An 18412-nucleotide genomic window follows, 5' to 3' on the forward strand; every position below is an offset into this window, starting at 1 on the left:
ATCAGATGGATAAGAGGTATTTCAAAAAGAGCGATGTATTCATGTCGTTGATTGCTAGATCCAAGTTGATTTCATAAGATTCGATAAGCCTTTTGTTACTGGAGAGAGATTTGACTTGAATTTCTATCATTATTTCATCACTATAGGCCAAAGATGGCACAGATTGAAAGAAAGCAAGAATGGGCCTGTGGAAAGTTAATGTTACTGTAGCTTTGAAGTGGAATAGTGGACATACTCAAACTGAGACCTGAGTGTGTGTTTGTGTTTTTTTTTCTTGCCGCAGACTGAGACACTGTCATCTCTGAAAGTCCTGCTAAAACACATCGACCAAACCCAACTCACACGAGATCTGGAGGGCACCTTCCACTACGACCACAATCACTGGATCCACTTCAGACAGGTTGGTAAGACGGAGGTGGCTGGACTGTAGCCAACATTATGAACATATTTGTAAACTTACTTACTCTCTCTGTCTCTCAGAAAATTGAACCATTTGCCAGCAGTTGCAGCGCAGCGATTTCCTCCCTTCAGGAGTCTATCAGCACACTGAGCAACAGCAGCAACCTGAAGACTTCTAAGGTCAGACACAGCGCCAGCAGGCAGTCTGGGCTTCTGATTTATCATGACAGATTTATGTATTATGTCTCCACTAACACAGAATAGCTCTCTGCTGGCCTTTTTCTTCCTACCTGGTGTAAACAGTTCAGTTTCATGTTGTATCTACAATGATCTCTGTGCCTGTTGAGGTCAAGAAGTTTGACATGATTTTGTTTTGACATTTCACTTCATTTGTGATTAAATCCACTATGAAAATATATTAATTTTATTCTATTCATTCAGGAGGTGTCTGAAGTGATGGAACAGCAGAGGCATCTCATGAAGTGTGTATTAGATGACACCCGTCTAAACAGACTGCGTCTAGAAGGAGGCACTGTCCTCGCCCGGATCAGGAAGGAAGAGGCCTGCGAGAATGAAAACTACAGGTACAAAATGGTCAACATGAGTACTGTGATAATAAAATAATTGAATAATTAAATTTTGTATAAATCTGTTTTGCCTGATTATGGTTTTCTTTTTTCATTTAGAGATGCTGTAGACATGTTGAATGAACTGTATAACCAAGTAGATGAAGAAGTCCATAAGCTTGTGATCCTATCCAACAAGTCTCAGAAAGAGTTAGAGAGCTTGTTGGAGGTACGCAAGTTTGAGGAGCAAACACAACAGGTGAACTTAAACTGTTTCCCTCTTGATGTCGTCATCTGTGCTGAAAATTTCCTGCTGCTTTTCTACTCTCTCAACAAAATGTGATAATCAATAAACAAATCCCGATCTCTTTCCAGATCAAACTCTGGTTCAGTGGAGAGGGAGAGAAGCAACTCACGCCTTTGGAATCGCTAACTCTGTCTGTGGCCAAAATTAAGGAGATGAGAGAGAGCTTGGACCAGTTTCTGGAGGAGTCAGTGGTAAAAAGTGCAACACAATTCTTGAGCACATTCCCTGTGGACCACCTCCTTTGTATTTTTAGAAGACAAGCTAAATTGATCACTTTTGTGATCATCTTGACAGCACCAGCAGAGGCATGGCCTGCAGCTAGTGAAAGAGTCACCGGAGTCCCTTCCAGGTTCTGTTCTCCTTGACTTTAAGCAACATCTGGGCTCCATCTTAAGTAGAGTGGAGAGAAGGAAGGCCCACCTTGACATCCTAACCAACCTCTATGAATTCTATGACTCAGTAAGTATTAAAAAACAAATGTAAATATCCTGGAGAAAGTTATGTTACAAGAGCAGCAGACAAATCTTAAAATGTAAGGGTTACTAGAATCTTAAAAGATGGACCGTTGCATGTCAATTCATCAACCTGCACAATACTGGCGGAATTTTTGTCAGGATTAACTATGTGTCTCATAATATATACATATAAACTGTATATAAAGTAGATTTTTGCAAATGTGTAGGTGAACCAATGGATGGAGCACTGCCAGGATTATTTCTGTCATCTGAGTCTGGACAGTACAGGTGTAGGACTTTCGTCATCTGTGGTGCAAATCCTGCAGGACTACTACACTGAGGCATCCAAGTTCTCCATGGACAACTTCAGCACCCTCAATGACATGGTGCTCTCCCTGGAGAGTCCTCAGCAGCTGCAGCAGTGGAACACAGTGTGGCACAAATGTCAGCAGACCAAACAGCAGTTGGAGGAGACTTTGGCCCGAGCCATGACAGCAGCCCCGAACTCCACAGCCGTTGACACAGCGGCGTCTTTAAAGACTGCAGAAAGCCAGAGTGCCACTACAGAACAGCATGGAGCTAATGGATGTGTGCTTTTACCTGGGGCAATTACACCATTAACTTTTGAGGACAGCAAGCCTCACTCTGCTGGGCCTTTCACCAAGAGCCCCTCCAGTTCAATCTCCTCCTCCACACACTTCACTTTCCCCACAGACTGTGACAGCAAACAGAGTCCATCCGCGTTTGATGACACGGACAGTGACTGCACCATCGACTCGACCATCTCCTGCCTCTCAGAGCCCGTCTACTCTGTGGCCACCCGCCTCCGCAAGCAGCCAATGAAGAAGATCATGAAGAAGACACTGAGCTATGAGCTGACTCCAAGGGACAGTGGTCATTCAGATGTCAGCCACATTCATGGCTACACAGGTGTGTACATCAAGGGCTTAGAGGTGGCTAATAATGTGTCTGCAGAGAAGAAGCTGCAGAGACCTGACGTGATGAGCCCTGTGTTAGGACGCAGCCGCAGCATGTCTACACCCTCCAGGATCCTTAACAGACACAGTGACGGAGATGGCAAGAAACAGAGCAGGTGAGGAAGTGAATCACTGATGCTAAACATAAACAGGTTTATACTACTTTACATGTTTAAGTATGTATAGACCATAGACAAAATACCAGAAACACCAAACACTTTGAAATTCATGATCAAGTAATCTCTCCAAGCCAGCTCTGCAGAGTCCTGCTCAGTTGACGCAACTGCGTTGATTTATAACACATTTTTGGAAAGTGCTTTAAAATTCCACAAAAAAACAGAACTGTAAGGTTTCTTGAAAAATACAGGTTAGTCATGTTTTACGTTATAGTCAATGTCCCTTCTTCTGCTGTTTCTTTTTTTTTGTCCACCCCCCATTCAAGTTATTGTCGTATTTGTCACAGACCTACAGTATATTGATATAGTGATGATGTAGTCTTCATATAATACTTGAAAACTGTGAAAAAATCATATTTTCCCATAGTCCAAGATGATGTCTTCAAATTGATTATTCTGTAGGACTAACAGCTGAACCCCCCCAGATATTCAATATATAATGAAATAATGCTCAGAAAATAAGCAATTTATACTGGAATAAGCAAATATCATTTTTGCTTGATTAATGACCTAAAAAGATTACTTAAACAACAACATTTTACATTTTTGATTACCCAAAGTTGTAAAGTGTATGACAATGCACTGCAAAAAATCATGAATACTCATCATAAATCTTATGTCATGTCTTTTTATTCACCAGTAAAGTGCAGCACATCATGGGTGAGATGATTTCCACAGAGAGGGAGTACGTTCGCTCTCTCAGTTACATCATTGAGCACTATTTCCCCGAGATGGAGCGTTTGGACTTGCCCCAGGACCTGCGGGGGAAGCGCAGCATCATTTTTGGGAATGTTGAGAAACTGTGGGACTTTCACAGTCAGTACTTCCTGAAGGAGCTGGAGTCTTGCGCCCACGCCCCGCTGTCCATCAGTAGCTGTTTTCTCAGACACGTGAGTCCAGACAGTCAGTCAGTGTTGCCCTGAGGCAGCACACAGACAGCTTAAAAACTACACCCAGGTCCAGTGTCCCCCGATAACAACGATGTGTTGACCTGCAGTTACTGACATTTTTCAATGCTTCCAGTGTAGTGTCATGGTTTCACTATCACGCTGTTCCATTATTGTTTATAAGCAGAAGGATAAATATGACTGATGGCCGAAACATAAATAGTGTTTGGCAAACCATACTGAAATGTCTGCATACTTTTTACTGTAGTCAGTGTTGTAACTTGTTAATCTTGTTTGCAGGAAGATCAGTTTGGAATGTATGCTCTATATAGCAAGAATAAGCCCCAGTCCGACACTCTGCTCAGCAGCCATGGGAACGAATTCTTTAAGGTGCGTCTGGAAACTCTGGTTAAAGCTTTTACACAGCAGCAGAGGTCATCTCTAAGCCAAAGACATGAAACTCTTCCGCAGAACCTTAAATTGTTTAAATAAATTCAAAAAGCAAACGCGGGATTTTATGGTTATACACTAAATATATCACAAGAAATATACACATATTAGAGGAGTTGGTTGGGGTGATCATAAACCCTGTTTTTGTATAAAGACTTGAACAGAGATGTTTGAGTTAATTTTGAAACAGTGTCACCGTTACCGGTTTGGCATAAAAGACACAATTAGTACAAATGTTAAATGTGTCACACATTTGACATATCTTTGTAACCATACTTTAGTAAGCATGTTTAAGGGTTTGTTTATGTTGAAAAATTAATATTTTTAAGTCTTTAAGTCTTAATAGCGATGTTGATATTTAAAAAAGGCATACAAAAGCTCTAATCAGTCAGGCTCTAATACAGATCCAACACACAAGCACTGAATAAACATCAGCTGGCTAATGGCTAATAAACAGTGTACAAGAAAACATAATTGGCCTCCAGTTTGCATGATCCTCCAGTTTCCACGATCCTCAATATTAAATCTATTATATTATACAATAAAAATTCCCACTGTGTCTCTCTCCAGAATAAACAGATGGAGCTTGGGGACAAAATGGACCTGGCGTCCTACTTGCTGAAACCCATCCAGAGGATGAGTAAATATGCACTGTTGCTCAAAGACCTGATCAAGGAGTGCAGTCAGTCCCAGGAACAGGAGCTGAGTGACCTCCGCACTGCAGAGGAGATGGTCAAGTTTCAGCTTCGCCATGGCAACGACTTGCTTGCTATGGATGCCATTAGGGGCTGTGATGTAAGCACTAACACATGGGCACAGAGCCATGTCGTGCTATGATGACAGTTTTGATGTCAGCATAAAAGCCAACTTAACATTACTATGAGACCATCTGGCAAGACAGAGGTCATTAAAACTATTTTTGAATTTGAGGTCATCTTGTTATGTATACAGCAGAGTGAGGTCAGAATACCACCAAAATTTGTATTGTTCTCTCTGACGCATGTGAATGGTTGTGTTTCCTCTCCAGGTGAACCTAAAAGAGCAGGGTCAACTCCGCTGCCAGGATGAGTTCATAGTCTCGTGTGGACGGAGGAAATACCTCCGTCACGTCTTCTTATTTGAAGACCTCATCCTCTTCAGCAAGACCAAAAAGATTGAAGGAGGATATGACATTTACATCTATAAACAGTCCTTCAAAGTAAGAATGTCTTGTTTTGGGAGGGTTTTTTGGCAGTTTTTGCGCCTTTTGTATAATGACATTAAAAACATTATTTGCTATTCTTTTCTATTTAGACAGCAGAGATAGGTATGACTGAAAATGTTGGCGACAGCGGCCTACGTTTTGAGATTTGGTTCCGTCGGAGGAAGTCACAGGATACGTTTATACTCCAAGCCACCTCTGCAGAGGTCAAGGCTGTGTGGACAGCCATCATAGGGAAGATTCTGTGGAGGCAGGCGCTGAGAAACAGAGGTTTTTAAATTGTAATTTTGATCTGAATATCAGTTTGATATTCATACCGCTGTTTTGTCATTAAAGATTTACATTTCTGGATTCCAGAGTTGCGCATGCAGGAGATGGTGTCCATGGGGATTGGAAGCAAGCCTTTCATGGATATCAAGCCAAGTGATGCAGCTATCAGTGACAGAGCCATTGACTATATCATGAAGGGGTCAGGTGAGCTGTTCTTGTATACTTTCTGTATTTGTTTATTATTTCTCTCCCTAGCTATACAAAATCTTGCTGAAACCACAAAAACTTGGTTCCAGATTGCAGGTGTTTTAATGCAAGAAGTATTTTGAAAGTTGTGTCAAGTTAACACACCAGATATAATCTAACACAGGAATCATTATACATTTTTGTCACTTTTCATCCCACCTATTATCCCACAGCTCACTGTGTTTGTCTCCACCAGCAGAGTCTAGGACCAGGGCGTCAATCGCAGTGCCTTCATTTGAACACGCCATGTCGTTCAAGAGACCGCACTCCACCATCTCCAACAGCAGCACCTCCTCCTCCAGCAGCCAGTCATCCTCCTCCCTGCTGGGCTCGCTCAATCTTCACCTTTACTCCTCACCCTCCCACACACACACACATCCATACCCAATGGCCAGCGTTCCCTCTTTTACCCAGTGGCCCTACGACTGCATAGAGGAGGATGAGCTGGAGCAGGACACCGGGAGCCAGCCTTCCATGAGTGAGTGGCTATTCTTCCAGCCATTAGGGCCATTATTTTCACTTAAATAAATAAAAAGTCAGGGAATGTACCTGTGTTTATTTTGATTGTTAAATTCGATACAGAAAGATTTGGTGAAAATAAGATTTTCGAAATTTTCAGCTACACTTTCTAATTGAACTGTTAATTGTTTTTAATTCTTGGGAAGAACTTTGGCACATATTAAGCACCGCATTTGCTCTTTCTCCTCCTAATTTAATTTAAACAGCTGTAAACAGTGTCATCTGACACAGAAAACACAATGACATTTTGATGTTTGGGGACAGTAAATCTGAACAAAAAACATTTCAAATGATTAAAATCAGTAAATACAATTGCATAATAATACTACTACTACTATTACTACTACTACTAATAATAATAATAGATTTTTAGCATTTTTCAAAAGTGCAATGAAATGTTTTCATACCCATTTTCAGTTTTTACTGTCTCACAGTAAATTTAATTGGGATTTTCTGACACATAGAAAAAGACATGAAAATGAATGAAAATGAAAAGAGATCTAAATTTTGTTTCACAAAGCACTACAAATGAAGCAAATATATGTGTTAGCGATAAAGCCCCAGTCTTACAGGGGTAGATGGTAATTTACTGTCTGTGTCTTCTTTGCTGTTACCACTAGGAGTTGCCAAAGTCTGGAAATGCCAATTTCATATAATACATATGTAGTTTTAAAATGCCCAAAAGCCTTGACACACTTGGTAACTGCCGGCACACTGACTTGAACTCTTGACTCAATAGGAAATTATTGGAGTTCGGTGGTGCTTGATCCAGTATTGCAATAGGAATGTATCTTTCTTTCTTTGTTGTGTGACAGTCTCCGAGAGCTCAGAGACATCCTCCCAATGTACCTCCAGTGACAGTGTAACAGGCCTGAGTACCCTCACTATACCGGGGCACCCTAGCATTGTCATGGACTCCTACAACAACAATGAGCCCCCCTCATTCTTGTGCTCCTCCACACCTCCCTCCTCCATTGTGTCTTCTTCGATATTCCAGAAAGAGGAAGACCTCCAACCCCAGGGCACCAAGTTCATCACAGCAGTGAGTGTTTGATTATCTTCCTTGTTATCTCTGTTTACTAAGATGACCTGATGTAGTACTACTGCTGACATCATGTTGTTTCGTAAGAGTGTATTTTGAGAATTATTAGAAAAACTACAGCTGAAGTGACAGTCATTTATATTTTGTGTGTCTCTCTCTCTCTTTCATGTCCTGGAACATTTTGTATGTTTTTTTTATTTGTGTTATTTCATTGGTGTCAAATATTAGTAGGTTCACACACAGTTAACCAGATGAAGTACTCTTTTCCCCCACTTATATCTTTTCTTATTTTTCCGATTCCATTGATGTTTTTTTTGGTGATATTCAACTCTTCTCTAAATGTACCCCATAAATATATTATATTTTTCCTATATTATATTGGGTCTTTTAAGTCTAGCCTTTATTGACAAGTATGGAAAACCCAGCCCAAAATGTACTGTGTTCGAACTGGAACAGAGTAAGTTTGGGTCCTATTTGTTTTGTACATACATTTTATGTATTTTTATTCATCATACACCTTGGATTATTGTGTGTATTCTGATCATTGTCTGTATTTGGATGTCCTTAATGCAATATATAAAACGCTGTATTGTCACTCTTTTAGAGCTCTAAAGAAGACACATGGTCACACAGTTGCCAAAGCGTCTTTACAATAAAGTCTGTGCTGCATATTATCATATCAATCTGATAGCTGAAAGCTCCTTCTTTCTGAATGTAGTTTTATTATTTGCCTTCATACACAAAGACAATAGAGGTTAGAAAGGATAGTAAATACAAACACTTAGCACCATGTTGATTATTTGTCTAAAGAGGCCTAAAGCCAGGAACATATTATGTGATTTTAAAGACTGATTATAACCCCAATTTGGCTATGTACTGGTATCTGATTATAAAAAGTTGCAATTAAAATATTTAAATCTGAAGAAGAACCTGTACTCCATATAGAGAAAACTGTCAACTACAAAAGTCTTTTCAGTCATTTTCAAGTCATTATCAAGTCATTTTCGTCTTTTTATTCCCACATTGATCTGAACGTGGAGCTTTTGTTCTCAGATGTAAACTGTCTTCTCATTAACAGCTATAATGATATATAATATAATCCAACAAACTACACAAGCCATTAAACTGACTGCAAATGGTAAGCAGTGTGGGAGAACTAATTATTTTTTAAGGATTTAAAGGCGCTTTGTAAATAATTATTTCACTCACATTATTATTATTTTACTGTTTTGTTTTTACCAGAGCAACAACTCTCATATAGCAGCAGGCCTCTCTACTGTGGTCTGACTCAGAGCTGAGGGGTTTTAGCTCAGTAAGTAACTAGTGACACCAAAGTGGACATCTGTGTTGTTCCCTTCGCAGCCTCATTAACAACTGTGAGGAACTTGTGGCTTGACTACTAATCTGTGTGAAAATGTGCTTTTGGTGCCTGTGGTGGCTGCTGCATGACAGTGTGTACTGGTGGATTAAAGGACTCTCGTCCTCAGGGTTGTTTGCTTTGTAAACGTCTGGCTCTTTTTCATGTTTTCCTCTTGGTTTGCTCATCCTCTCATTTTCATCTCTGTATCTGTTTGACATTTGGGTGAATTCTGGTGAATTCATAAAAAGTATGTTAAGAGTTTTATATATGTTTGAACCCTAGACTGTATTAAAAAATCTGTATTCTTCTGTGTTCTAAATTTTGAACGCATGCATGATCTGTTACAACTTTGGGGCTTTGAAATGCATTTGTGGTGAAATAAGTTTTATGTTTATGCCTTTTATGAGTTTTGTGTTTTTTGACAAACTGTTGAACCTGTTATTTTAAGGACCCAAAAGTAGTCTTAATGAGTCTTATGATTAAATAAAAAAAAAATGTTTAAGATTTTGTCTTTAAAACAGTAAAGAAACAAAAGTCTTTGCTCATTTTCCTGTTTTGAAAAAGCTTTAGGCAGATAGAGCAAAGTATTTTTTATTTTTTATTTGATGGATTTAAATATGCAATAGCTTCCCTGAAATTTCCCCTGCTGCCTATTTCAGTGTTGTTTTTTAAGAAACATTCTTTAGCCATTCTTCAAGCTCTAGTCAGTAGTAAAAGTAATTTTCATTGTATTTACATTTCTAAATATCACAGTAATCTAGTCATAAACATTTAGTATAAAGTTACTATATAGCAATGTTACGAAGTATAAAAGTATACTCTGTATATGAAAACATTTTGACAATAGCATTGCTTTAGCACTTCAAGAACATACGCCATGTACTGTATATGTTTGTGCTACAAGAGTAAAGAATCTAAAATGGAAAACACCAAAAAATAACTTTTCTAAAATACCAGCAAGTGGACAAAGCCGTATTACTTGTTGTCTTCCACAAGTAATTTTAGCTCAAAAAGACCATCTGAGTGACATTTTGTTCACCGCCCTTGTAAGAAACACTGATGCCCAGTCATTACTGAAAGGTTAGGAGTTTAAGGTAACCCAACCAATTATTTGTTTGATTAAATCTATAATCTTTAAATATGTTCTGTGTAATGTCATTTTCTACCTAAAAGGTGATATAATGTTCAAATTGGCATGTTAGTCAACTGCCAGTTTTAATATTGTTGAATTAAGAAAAATAGTCTGAGTGCATAATGTGTAGAAAACATGTTTTTCTAAATCCCCTTTCTTGTTGTTTTTCTTCTTTCTTCATAGCTGTGAAGTCCTCAAGCTGAATGCTACTTGATGCCACAGCAGTGTGTGTACTAGGACAAGGAGATTAACATAAGAGGAGTACAACTGCAGAGCACTAAGACTTTGATTGGAGGAATTATTAAATGACATTTCATTATGATACTGTAAATTGGAAACTGACACATTACTGCCATGATGGTACGTAAGTAGTCTGTACATTTGTTTTAATTAACTAGGTATGAATCAGTGTTTATAATGTAGATGAGGTTTTTTATTATGTATTTTACAAAACAAAAACAAAAATAGCAGGCAGGACATTCCAGAGAATGTTGTACTGTCATATATCTTTTGGGTTTTTTTCTGTTGACAGTCCTGTGTTATGACAAGTTTGTACAGATGATTAAAATGTTTAAAAGATGTTGTATTCATTTCTTGACAGTTCATTTTGACATGAAACTAGGTGTTTCTACCAGACTTGCATCGGCTGAAAACAAAAAAACAAGCCTACAGTTTAACAAATCTTTTATAGTTCAGTAAAGCTTTCTGTGTGTGAAACCAGCTGAAAGCGTGAGTGCAGCTGAAAACAAGTCACAGATATTTCCACTGATAACCGAGCACGAGTGTTAAACCACACATAGAGACCCTTGCACTATAAGAGTAACTGCTACCGTTACACACAGGGACGCAGAGGCTGAGGATGATGAACTTGTTTTTTCATCACATGAGAGAAGCTGACATTTGTTTACCACAAGTCTTTTGTTCTCAGTCCAGTTCATCAGATGCAGACCACAGCCCGGGCTGCTCAGCAGGGGTTTCAGCCCCAATGTAGGCAATTTGAGAAAGAACAGAAAGCCACACTTGAAGTACAATAAAAATCATGTTTGCTAATACAGTCACTTAACTTCTTTTAAGCACTAATATGCAGCCACCTGCATATTAGACCATTTAAAGTATTACATTCACACATTTCTTCTCAAATAATTTCAACAGCAGATCATGGTGATTTGTCAAGTCTTTCTTTAGAGAACCAGAAGCAGAGAACTGCAGAGAGAAAAACCTCAAGCCCCATCACACAAAGTTCCAGCACCTCCATCTGTTAGAAACATAAAGATCATCGAGTGTTAGTTTTATATTACAAGTATATGTAAATTTTTTTGTTATATTCTTTACAAGTTCTCACCCTCAAATGCTGATCATTTTCTTGTGTCCAGTGAGCCAAGTCAACACTTATCAGACAAGCTGCCACTACAGCTACAATAATACAGCCACAGTTAACCATGAGGGACACCTGGAAAATAATAACTTTCATTAATTACCTAATGGATTCAGAATAGACCCTTTCTCTGTAATGTGTTGTTTGTTGGGCTTGTATTGAGTTGTACTTACAGGTAGTAATGCTGGATATTTGAACAACAGGTTGGAAACAACTCCAGCAACAATGAACTGCAGAGTAGAAGAGTGCAGCTTAGAGCTGACTAAAAACGTCTGCACGTTTTCACACTATTGACTTAACGAGTCTCTATATTAAAGACAAGGTGAATATATTAGCACTCGATTTATCTGCTTTATTTAGTGCATGATGATTTTTTAAATAAAACTTAAGCAATTTGAGTAGAGACTTACGAGTGCTCCGGTCAATTGAGAAACTCTGAAGAGACTGAAAAGGGACTCCCCCATTTCCTGGGTCACAGCAAAAACAATTCCAACTCCAACACTGAGGAAACCACTGACCACCTGCAGAGACTGACAGAGGAACAGAGACAAATAAACGACACACTCCCATGCCAATAAAAATAATTCTTTTGGTATACATTTTTGAAAAACTAAGGTGCGGCAGTAGCTCAGTCCGTAAGGCAACCAGAGCGTCGGCGGTTTGAGCTATGAAAAAAGATATGGAGTGTGGACTGATAGCTGGAGAGGTGCTCCTGGGCACTGCAGAAGGTGGCCTTGAGCAAGCCCCTGAACCCCCAACTGCTCGGGGACATCGACATACAAAAGATCTCAGATAATGGTGAAATCTTAGGTTATGCATTGACTGATGCTGTTCAAGTGTTTAAACACGATAGTTCAACATGTCTGATAATTCATTAATTATTGTTATTGTTATGTGACTGCAATTTGTGAATTCATGACAATGTATATATCTTTACTGGAAATAGTTTACCAAATACAAAGAACTATAAAATTAATAACAAAAATAAATACAATATCCATTAAAATGTTAGTATTACAGTCTACCTGTCTGTTATACTAATATAACAGACTGTTAAACTGTTACACACACACAAATATCCTTCACACCCCCACCCCCTACCCAAACAACCATTTCCTGTTGCTGCGGCCCAAATCTGCACAATGGGCACAAGTACTTTTGGACATCCCTCTTCACTGCACCTCTTTTCTGTATGTAATATCTTTACGGTCTAAATATTATTAGACATTATGTCACATAGTCACAGGGAGGAATGCTTAAAAGATTGTGATCACTTTTGACTGGACTTTTCAAATTAAATTTTCATGCATGGTGCAAAGAGGCAGTCTATGAGAAAAAAACCCCACCATCTTATTTCCTTTTTTCTATGACTTTGTGGTATTGTTGCAAGCAATACGCTAACACTCACATGTACTGAATAATACTGTAAAGACCTGATTACAATTACATTAACTGAAGCAGTTAATGCAGGCTGACAGTAGCACAAGTAGACAGTGTTATACAGTAATTGGGGTTACAAAACCTAATTTTAATGCTGTGGAAAAAATAACATGATTTTCTTACAATAAGATGGAGTTAAAGTACAATTAGAGTACAACACCAACACCTAAATTACCATAAAGTTGAATCAATGCCTCTGTTACAAGTCTCAGTAATAGTTTAGGTGCTACAGAGCACTGCATGGCCAAAAAAGAAAAAAGGAACAGTTTCTACCCACAGGCCATCACTCTGATGCACAGTTAAGTCCAGACACACAGTGTGATGAACAATCCTTCTACAATAACCTTGTGACTCGGACTCTAACATTTACCTGTAAACTGTTTTCTGTTTACCATTTATTAGTGTTTATTGTTCAATTTTGTAATTCAGTAGCTGTTCACATTGTATGTATTGTATATACTGTATATGTCATATCCCCCTTACCTCATGTTCATGACACCTGCACAAAAGCATTTATTCCAGCCTCCTTTGCACTCTGCTCCGTTACACTATTGTCCTGCTGTCCACAAATGTTATTGTCTTTGTTGATGGTGTGTATGTTCATTGTAGTCTGTGTCGGTTTTTAATATTAACATTTATTCATTTAGGCTTTTTATCCAAACTTACAATTGTTATATATGTCAGAGGTTGCACGCCTCTGGAGCAACTGGGGGTTAAGTGTCTTGCACAGGGACACATTGGTGTCTCACAGTGGACTCTCGCACCAAAGCCATGTGTCTTATCCACTTCCCCATCACCACACCCTTATTACTGAGCTGTTTTGTTTAAGCTTGTTCTGTGTATGTACATCAAGAGTAATGGAAGACAGGAGTCTAATTCCGCATATGTGTGCACATACCTGGCCATTATAACTGATTCTGATTGTGATATGACCTTCTCAGAGGCTTTGTTCATTGGCTGTGGCATTAGATTGCATGATACCATACTTAGAAAGAAAGTGTAGGTTTTCTTGTAGCCTGTTTCTTGAGTGTTTTTGTCATTCTTACCCCCAACACAGCAGGTTGTTTCTGCAGCAGGTCATGCAGCGGCCTTTTGTTGTCTGGCAGGAGCTCTAAAGCTTGGTAATGTCGCATCATTGGCGGCTCTCTCCGGTTGGCTCTGAGTAGCTCCTCATCAGTTCCATGGATATCCATGTCAACGTCGGCGCAGGCCATGGTGCTTCTCTAATCATGGTACATATTATGATTTAAAAATCATTATGTGTTCTTACATTTGTACTGTGAATCTTTTCTGATTTAGGCTTAACATGGGACAACAGTGAGTTACCAAAAAAATAGAAATCCTTGTACATTGTAATGCAATGCCATACAACAGTTCTGTAATAAATTGTCAAAATAATTTTGAATTGCTGACATTGTGAGGTTCTACTTCATTTTTGAGACTGCTGTAGTCTTGTTGTGTCTCGATGTCATTAAGGTCCACAAGATATTAGAGATAAATAGAGATGTGTTAATAATGCAATATAATACATTATCACCACAAATAACAACTTTTAAAATGACCATGGAACTATTACATACACAAACAATTAAGGAAATCTAAGCGCAATGAATAAGGTCATATTTATTGCAGTTCTTTTGCAAAGCATTTCAATACGTAGTATACGTACATTGTGCAGGTGTTTCTGGTTTACTTATATATGTGGCTGATACCAAATGTGATTTAGTTTTATTTTAGTTGTTCCTTAGCCCCATTTGTTTTTGAATTTATAACAAACTGAAAACAGTGTTGAAATGAAGGACTTTACATATGTGATGGTGTTTGCAGATTCATACATTTATTGTTCAGTGCAAGATCAGTATTTTACTAGAAGTATCATTGGCTTTTTCATGATAAATAAATATACAGTTGGGTTTTGCATAAATCAATTCAGTCTTCGTCAAACAAACTAAGTTAAAAAAACAAACTAAGTTAAAAAAAACAAACAAATTAAATTTTAAAAAAGTCATTCTGTGCAGGTTTCTGAATCCTTCAATGGCCTGCAAGAGACATTACCACAAAAACTTCCAAGCAAAATTAAGCATTGAATCTAAGGTGATGGAAAATACAGCAGCTCCCAACAATTCTCATTCACATTATAATTTCTTATAGTTTCTTAGGTGACACTTTTAATATACTTAAAAAACTTCTGATCGATTAGAGTACATACACATCCATAAGCTGACTTTGAGCTGCTTGCAAATTCACACTCCCTAATGCAAATGTGTAAAACAAAGCTTTTTTCATTGTAATTCAATAAAGATCTTAGAATGGGATTCTTACCACGTTTGGCTCAAGGAGTAAATATTCAAACTGTGTATCTGTCTCAACGAGTGCCTCACTCTTCAGGCATGATCTTCACTTCCCCACAAATACTTTGAAAGATGAGGTCACTTCACGCCTTAACTTCCTCATTCTGCCACTGGTCTCTACAGAACCATCATGTTCAACCATAAGTTCCTCATTTCCATAAGTTGCATGTTATTGACTACTGATTTAAAAAAAAACACCAATAAGTAAAAATATTAGGTCCTCACAGTTTTAAATGTTTACCAAATCAGTCTGCATGCAAGCATTTCATGGGTGGGTGTGTGTGTGTGTGTGTGTGTGTGTGTGTATGTGAGAGAGAGAGAGAGAGAGAGAGAGAGAGAGGAAGAAAGAGAGTGGGAGATGAAGACAATTCACTTGCTAGGTTATTTCCTTTTGACAACTCAGAGAATTTCAGAATCAAGATACGAGAAGAAACAAAGGTACACTGCATTGCTGAAAACCTCAATAACAGGTCATATAAACTGCTTTAACGTTCTTTGCTTTGATCTTGTTCACAGGATGATGAAGAAGACATTTGTATGTGATGAATCAATGTTCATCACCATTCCCATTGGCAGTCTAAAGGATGCTCAAGAGGGTCAACTGATGCCGGAGAAGTTTCAGTGTGTGTACAGAGACTCCTACAAGGTCTTTGTTGTTAAAGGAAAACCTAAACCTCTTGGAGTAAGTTGAATTGTTTCTTACACAGGCAGAGTCATGATCAGAGACTATTTTGTAGCTCTATATGCTTAATCTCAATTTACATGCAAAACATGCAGCATTGTAATGCAATATTTTTATCTGTTTTTAATTAGGCAGCCCAAGCCATCGCTGGTGTGTTCATTGTGACTCTAGGTCTGCTTTTTACAGACCTCAATCACAGGTTCCCCGTCTGGACAGACACTCTACCCAGTATTCTGGTAAATACAATTGCAATAAAATGTAAATCACTCCCATAAGTTACCAGATGTTTCTTTGAAATGTTTGAATTATTAATTAATTCAGGAAATACAATTCGAAACCAGTTCTTTAGGTATTTAATATGTTATACACTGTTATTGTACAATAGAGAAAAGTATATATACGCCTTTGTTCTTGTACTTCCTTTTCTTGCTGTGACATTTCAATTGCCCTGTATGGGGACAATAATGTTCATCTTATCTTATCTTATTTTATCTTGTATTCTTGTGATATTCTGCAATTTTCAGTTTTGAATTTCTGTGAATAATAATTTAATTGTTTTATCAATATCTTAGTTTGTGGTCTCTGGCATGCTGTCCTATGCTGCTGGAAAATCTCCAAACATGCATGTGGTAAGATACAAATGAAGTTTTTGTACTAAAGTGAAAAATCCAACATTAATAACTAAACATGGTGACATAGCATTGTATAGTATTTCACATGTTTAAGTGTGACAGTGAAGCTTGCCTTCCATTTAGACTTCTAACTTCAAAGTTTGTTTATAAGTTACTTGTAGCCAATAAGTTATTTGTAGCACCAATAAGTGAATGATTATAACTAACAAACATATATTTAGATAATTTGCCAGTTAAAAATAAATAGCAACATCCATCCATCCATCGTCAACCGCTTATCCTGCGTACAGGGTTGAGGGGGGGCTGGAGCTTACATCGGGCGAAAAGGCGTGGTACACCCTGGACAGGTCGCCAGTCCATCGCAGGGCCAAATAGCAACATGTGATTTGAATTATTTTGTACTGAAATCTAAATAATTATGTCTGATAATTTAAATAAGGCTCATCATAACTTGTCTGATCCTGGTTTGTAAGAAAAGGAATTATTATTATTATTATTGTTGTTGTTGTTGTTGTTGTTGTTGTTGTTGTTATGATTGTGTTGGTTCCTTATTATTTTCAGTAATGTCTGCATAATTACTGCTGATCTGTGTCTTTGAGCAAGACACTGAACCCCAACTTGCGATTGAAAGGCAATGTTGGAAAGAATTGTGTCTAATATTGTAGAAAAGTAGTTTCTAAATGTAGTCCATTTGCCTTTTACTGCCTTTTTCACCTTTCAGACAAAGCTGTCATTCTCTGTGAACATCATCAGCTTCTTCTGGTCAGTAGCAGCAATTACTCTCTGCGCTATTTCTATGTCAAATGACTACAATCACCGCAACCATAAGGTAAAGGAACAGAGCATTTGTCCTTTATTAAGTAATCTCCATGGCTGTCTGAAATACAAAGCAAATGTGTATTCACTCCCACTACGGTCTCAACCTTTTTCATAGGTTTATATGGGAATGAAGGGACTAATTATGACTCTGCTGGTTGTTGAAAAGTTAATAGCGGTATACTTGATCTACTGGTCAAGTAAAGCTATATGCAGACAACATTTCAACTCTTTGGTATGTCACTTTCCTCATACACATAGCAACTAAGCATACTGTGAGAGCAACAAGATTATTTGTAACTAATATTGTTGTTTATTTTGCAGCCCATCATACTGCTGAAACAGGCAGACTGAATATACAGGCTTTATTGAGCTCAACAAACCAACGACCAAACACCTATTTACATAGGGTGTCAATGCCATATAACACACAAAGAATGTTAAATTAACTATTGTTTTCATTACAGAACAACAACAGATTGCATGTGAATGAGCCACTTCTTGGATATAGATTATTTTGATGATTCTTTGAAAAATCTGAATTATTAAGAGAAAAATACAATCAAGTTTACTGATACAGAACTGTGCTTCTGTACATTTCTATAATTTATCTACGCATCTGTTCTTAGACTTCCTTTTGCTGCTGTGCTATTTCAATTCCCCTGCATAGTTTATCTTATCTTATCTTGAAGAATGTTGCATTGTATTGTCTCAACTCCAGGAGGTTTAGTTCATATTTTAAAATTTCGTGTATGTTTTTAACCAGTGGCACATCATTTAAACTGTCCTTTTTACTGTCTGCATGCAGCCTGAGATCATCATCATCAGCTCATTTGTCTTATCCTGATTAAAGTATAAAGTTGAGCCTTTTGCTGTCATGACTCCTGGGCTTTGAGATGACAGAATCTTGAACTCAAGCAGAGAGAGTCAATATAGTCTTTTGCATATGTAGATTTTTTTTCACTGATATTTAATCATTTTTTGTTTTTACTCTGATCTTTGTGAATCACGTTATGACTTTGTTTAAGGCAAATAAAAATGATTATTTTGTTTATGTTTCATTTGTATTCTTGTGGGCCGACAACACCTTCCTCTACTTTAGAAAATGTCAGATAACAGCTAAAATAAT

General features: G+C 37.9%; 3 protein-coding genes across 5 annotated transcripts in view; 2 read left to right on the forward strand and 1 right to left on the reverse strand.

The window, feature by feature from the left end:
* The window catches only part of zgc:158766 (uncharacterized protein LOC100009641 homolog), a 23769-nt gene extending 13203 nt beyond the window's left edge, over positions 1–10566 (forward strand). Inside the window, exons 8-24 of one of the 3 annotated variants that reach the window (XM_038711630.1) lie at positions 284–400; positions 481–579; positions 841–983; positions 1086–1224; positions 1341–1463; positions 1567–1731; positions 1955–2820; positions 3521–3770; positions 4068–4157; positions 4788–5012; positions 5245–5415; positions 5511–5688; positions 5776–5892; positions 6131–6412; positions 7269–7495; positions 8738–8807; positions 10171–10566. In XM_038711630.1, coding sequence (XP_038567558.1) covers positions 284–400; positions 481–579; positions 841–983; positions 1086–1224; positions 1341–1463; positions 1567–1731; positions 1955–2820; positions 3521–3770; positions 4068–4157; positions 4788–5012; positions 5245–5415; positions 5511–5688; positions 5776–5892; positions 6131–6412; positions 7269–7495; positions 8738–8782 — 3237 coding nt within the window. In that variant the 3' untranslated portion in view covers positions 8783–8807; positions 10171–10566. The remainder of the gene's footprint in view (positions 1–283; positions 401–480; positions 580–840; positions 984–1085; positions 1225–1340; positions 1464–1566; positions 1732–1954; positions 2821–3520; positions 3771–4067; positions 4158–4787; positions 5013–5244; positions 5416–5510; positions 5689–5775; positions 5893–6130; positions 6413–7268; positions 7496–8737; positions 8808–10170) is intronic. The other 2 variants (XM_038711631.1, XM_038711632.1) reach the window with 2 other exon arrangements.
* On the reverse strand, positions 10256–15342 carry si:ch211-269k10.4 (uncharacterized protein LOC100150242 homolog). Its single transcript, XM_038711635.1, has 6 exons — positions 15125–15342; positions 13849–14025; positions 11773–11892; positions 11536–11592; positions 11330–11437; positions 10256–11242 (listed from the first exon to the last, which is right to left on the reverse strand). Exons 2-6 carry the CDS (start codon positions 14014–14016, stop codon positions 11144–11146), a joined length of 552 nt encoding a protein of 183 aa, XP_038567563.1. The 5' UTR covers positions 14017–14025; positions 15125–15342; the 3' UTR covers positions 10256–11143.
* A 102-nt stretch (positions 15343–15444) lies between these two features.
* Positions 15445–18334, forward strand: LOC119897724. The gene is made up of 7 exons (XM_038711634.1): positions 15445–15591; positions 15670–15835; positions 15967–16071; positions 16408–16464; positions 17189–17296; positions 17402–17518; positions 17608–18334. The coding sequence occupies exons 1-7, from the start codon at positions 15512–15514 to the stop codon at positions 17635–17637; spliced, it is 663 nt and encodes a 220-aa protein (XP_038567562.1). The 5' UTR covers positions 15445–15511; the 3' UTR covers positions 17638–18334.
* The last annotated feature ends 78 nt before the right edge of the window (positions 18335–18412 follow it).

Source organism: Micropterus salmoides, unplaced genomic scaffold (assembly GCF_014851395.1).
Source record: "Micropterus salmoides isolate LMB-PRFRI ecotype aquatic unplaced genomic scaffold, ASM1485139v1 Ms_hic_scaffold_11, whole genome shotgun sequence".
Lineage (NCBI taxonomy): Eukaryota > Metazoa > Chordata > Actinopteri > Centrarchiformes > Centrarchidae > Micropterus > Micropterus salmoides.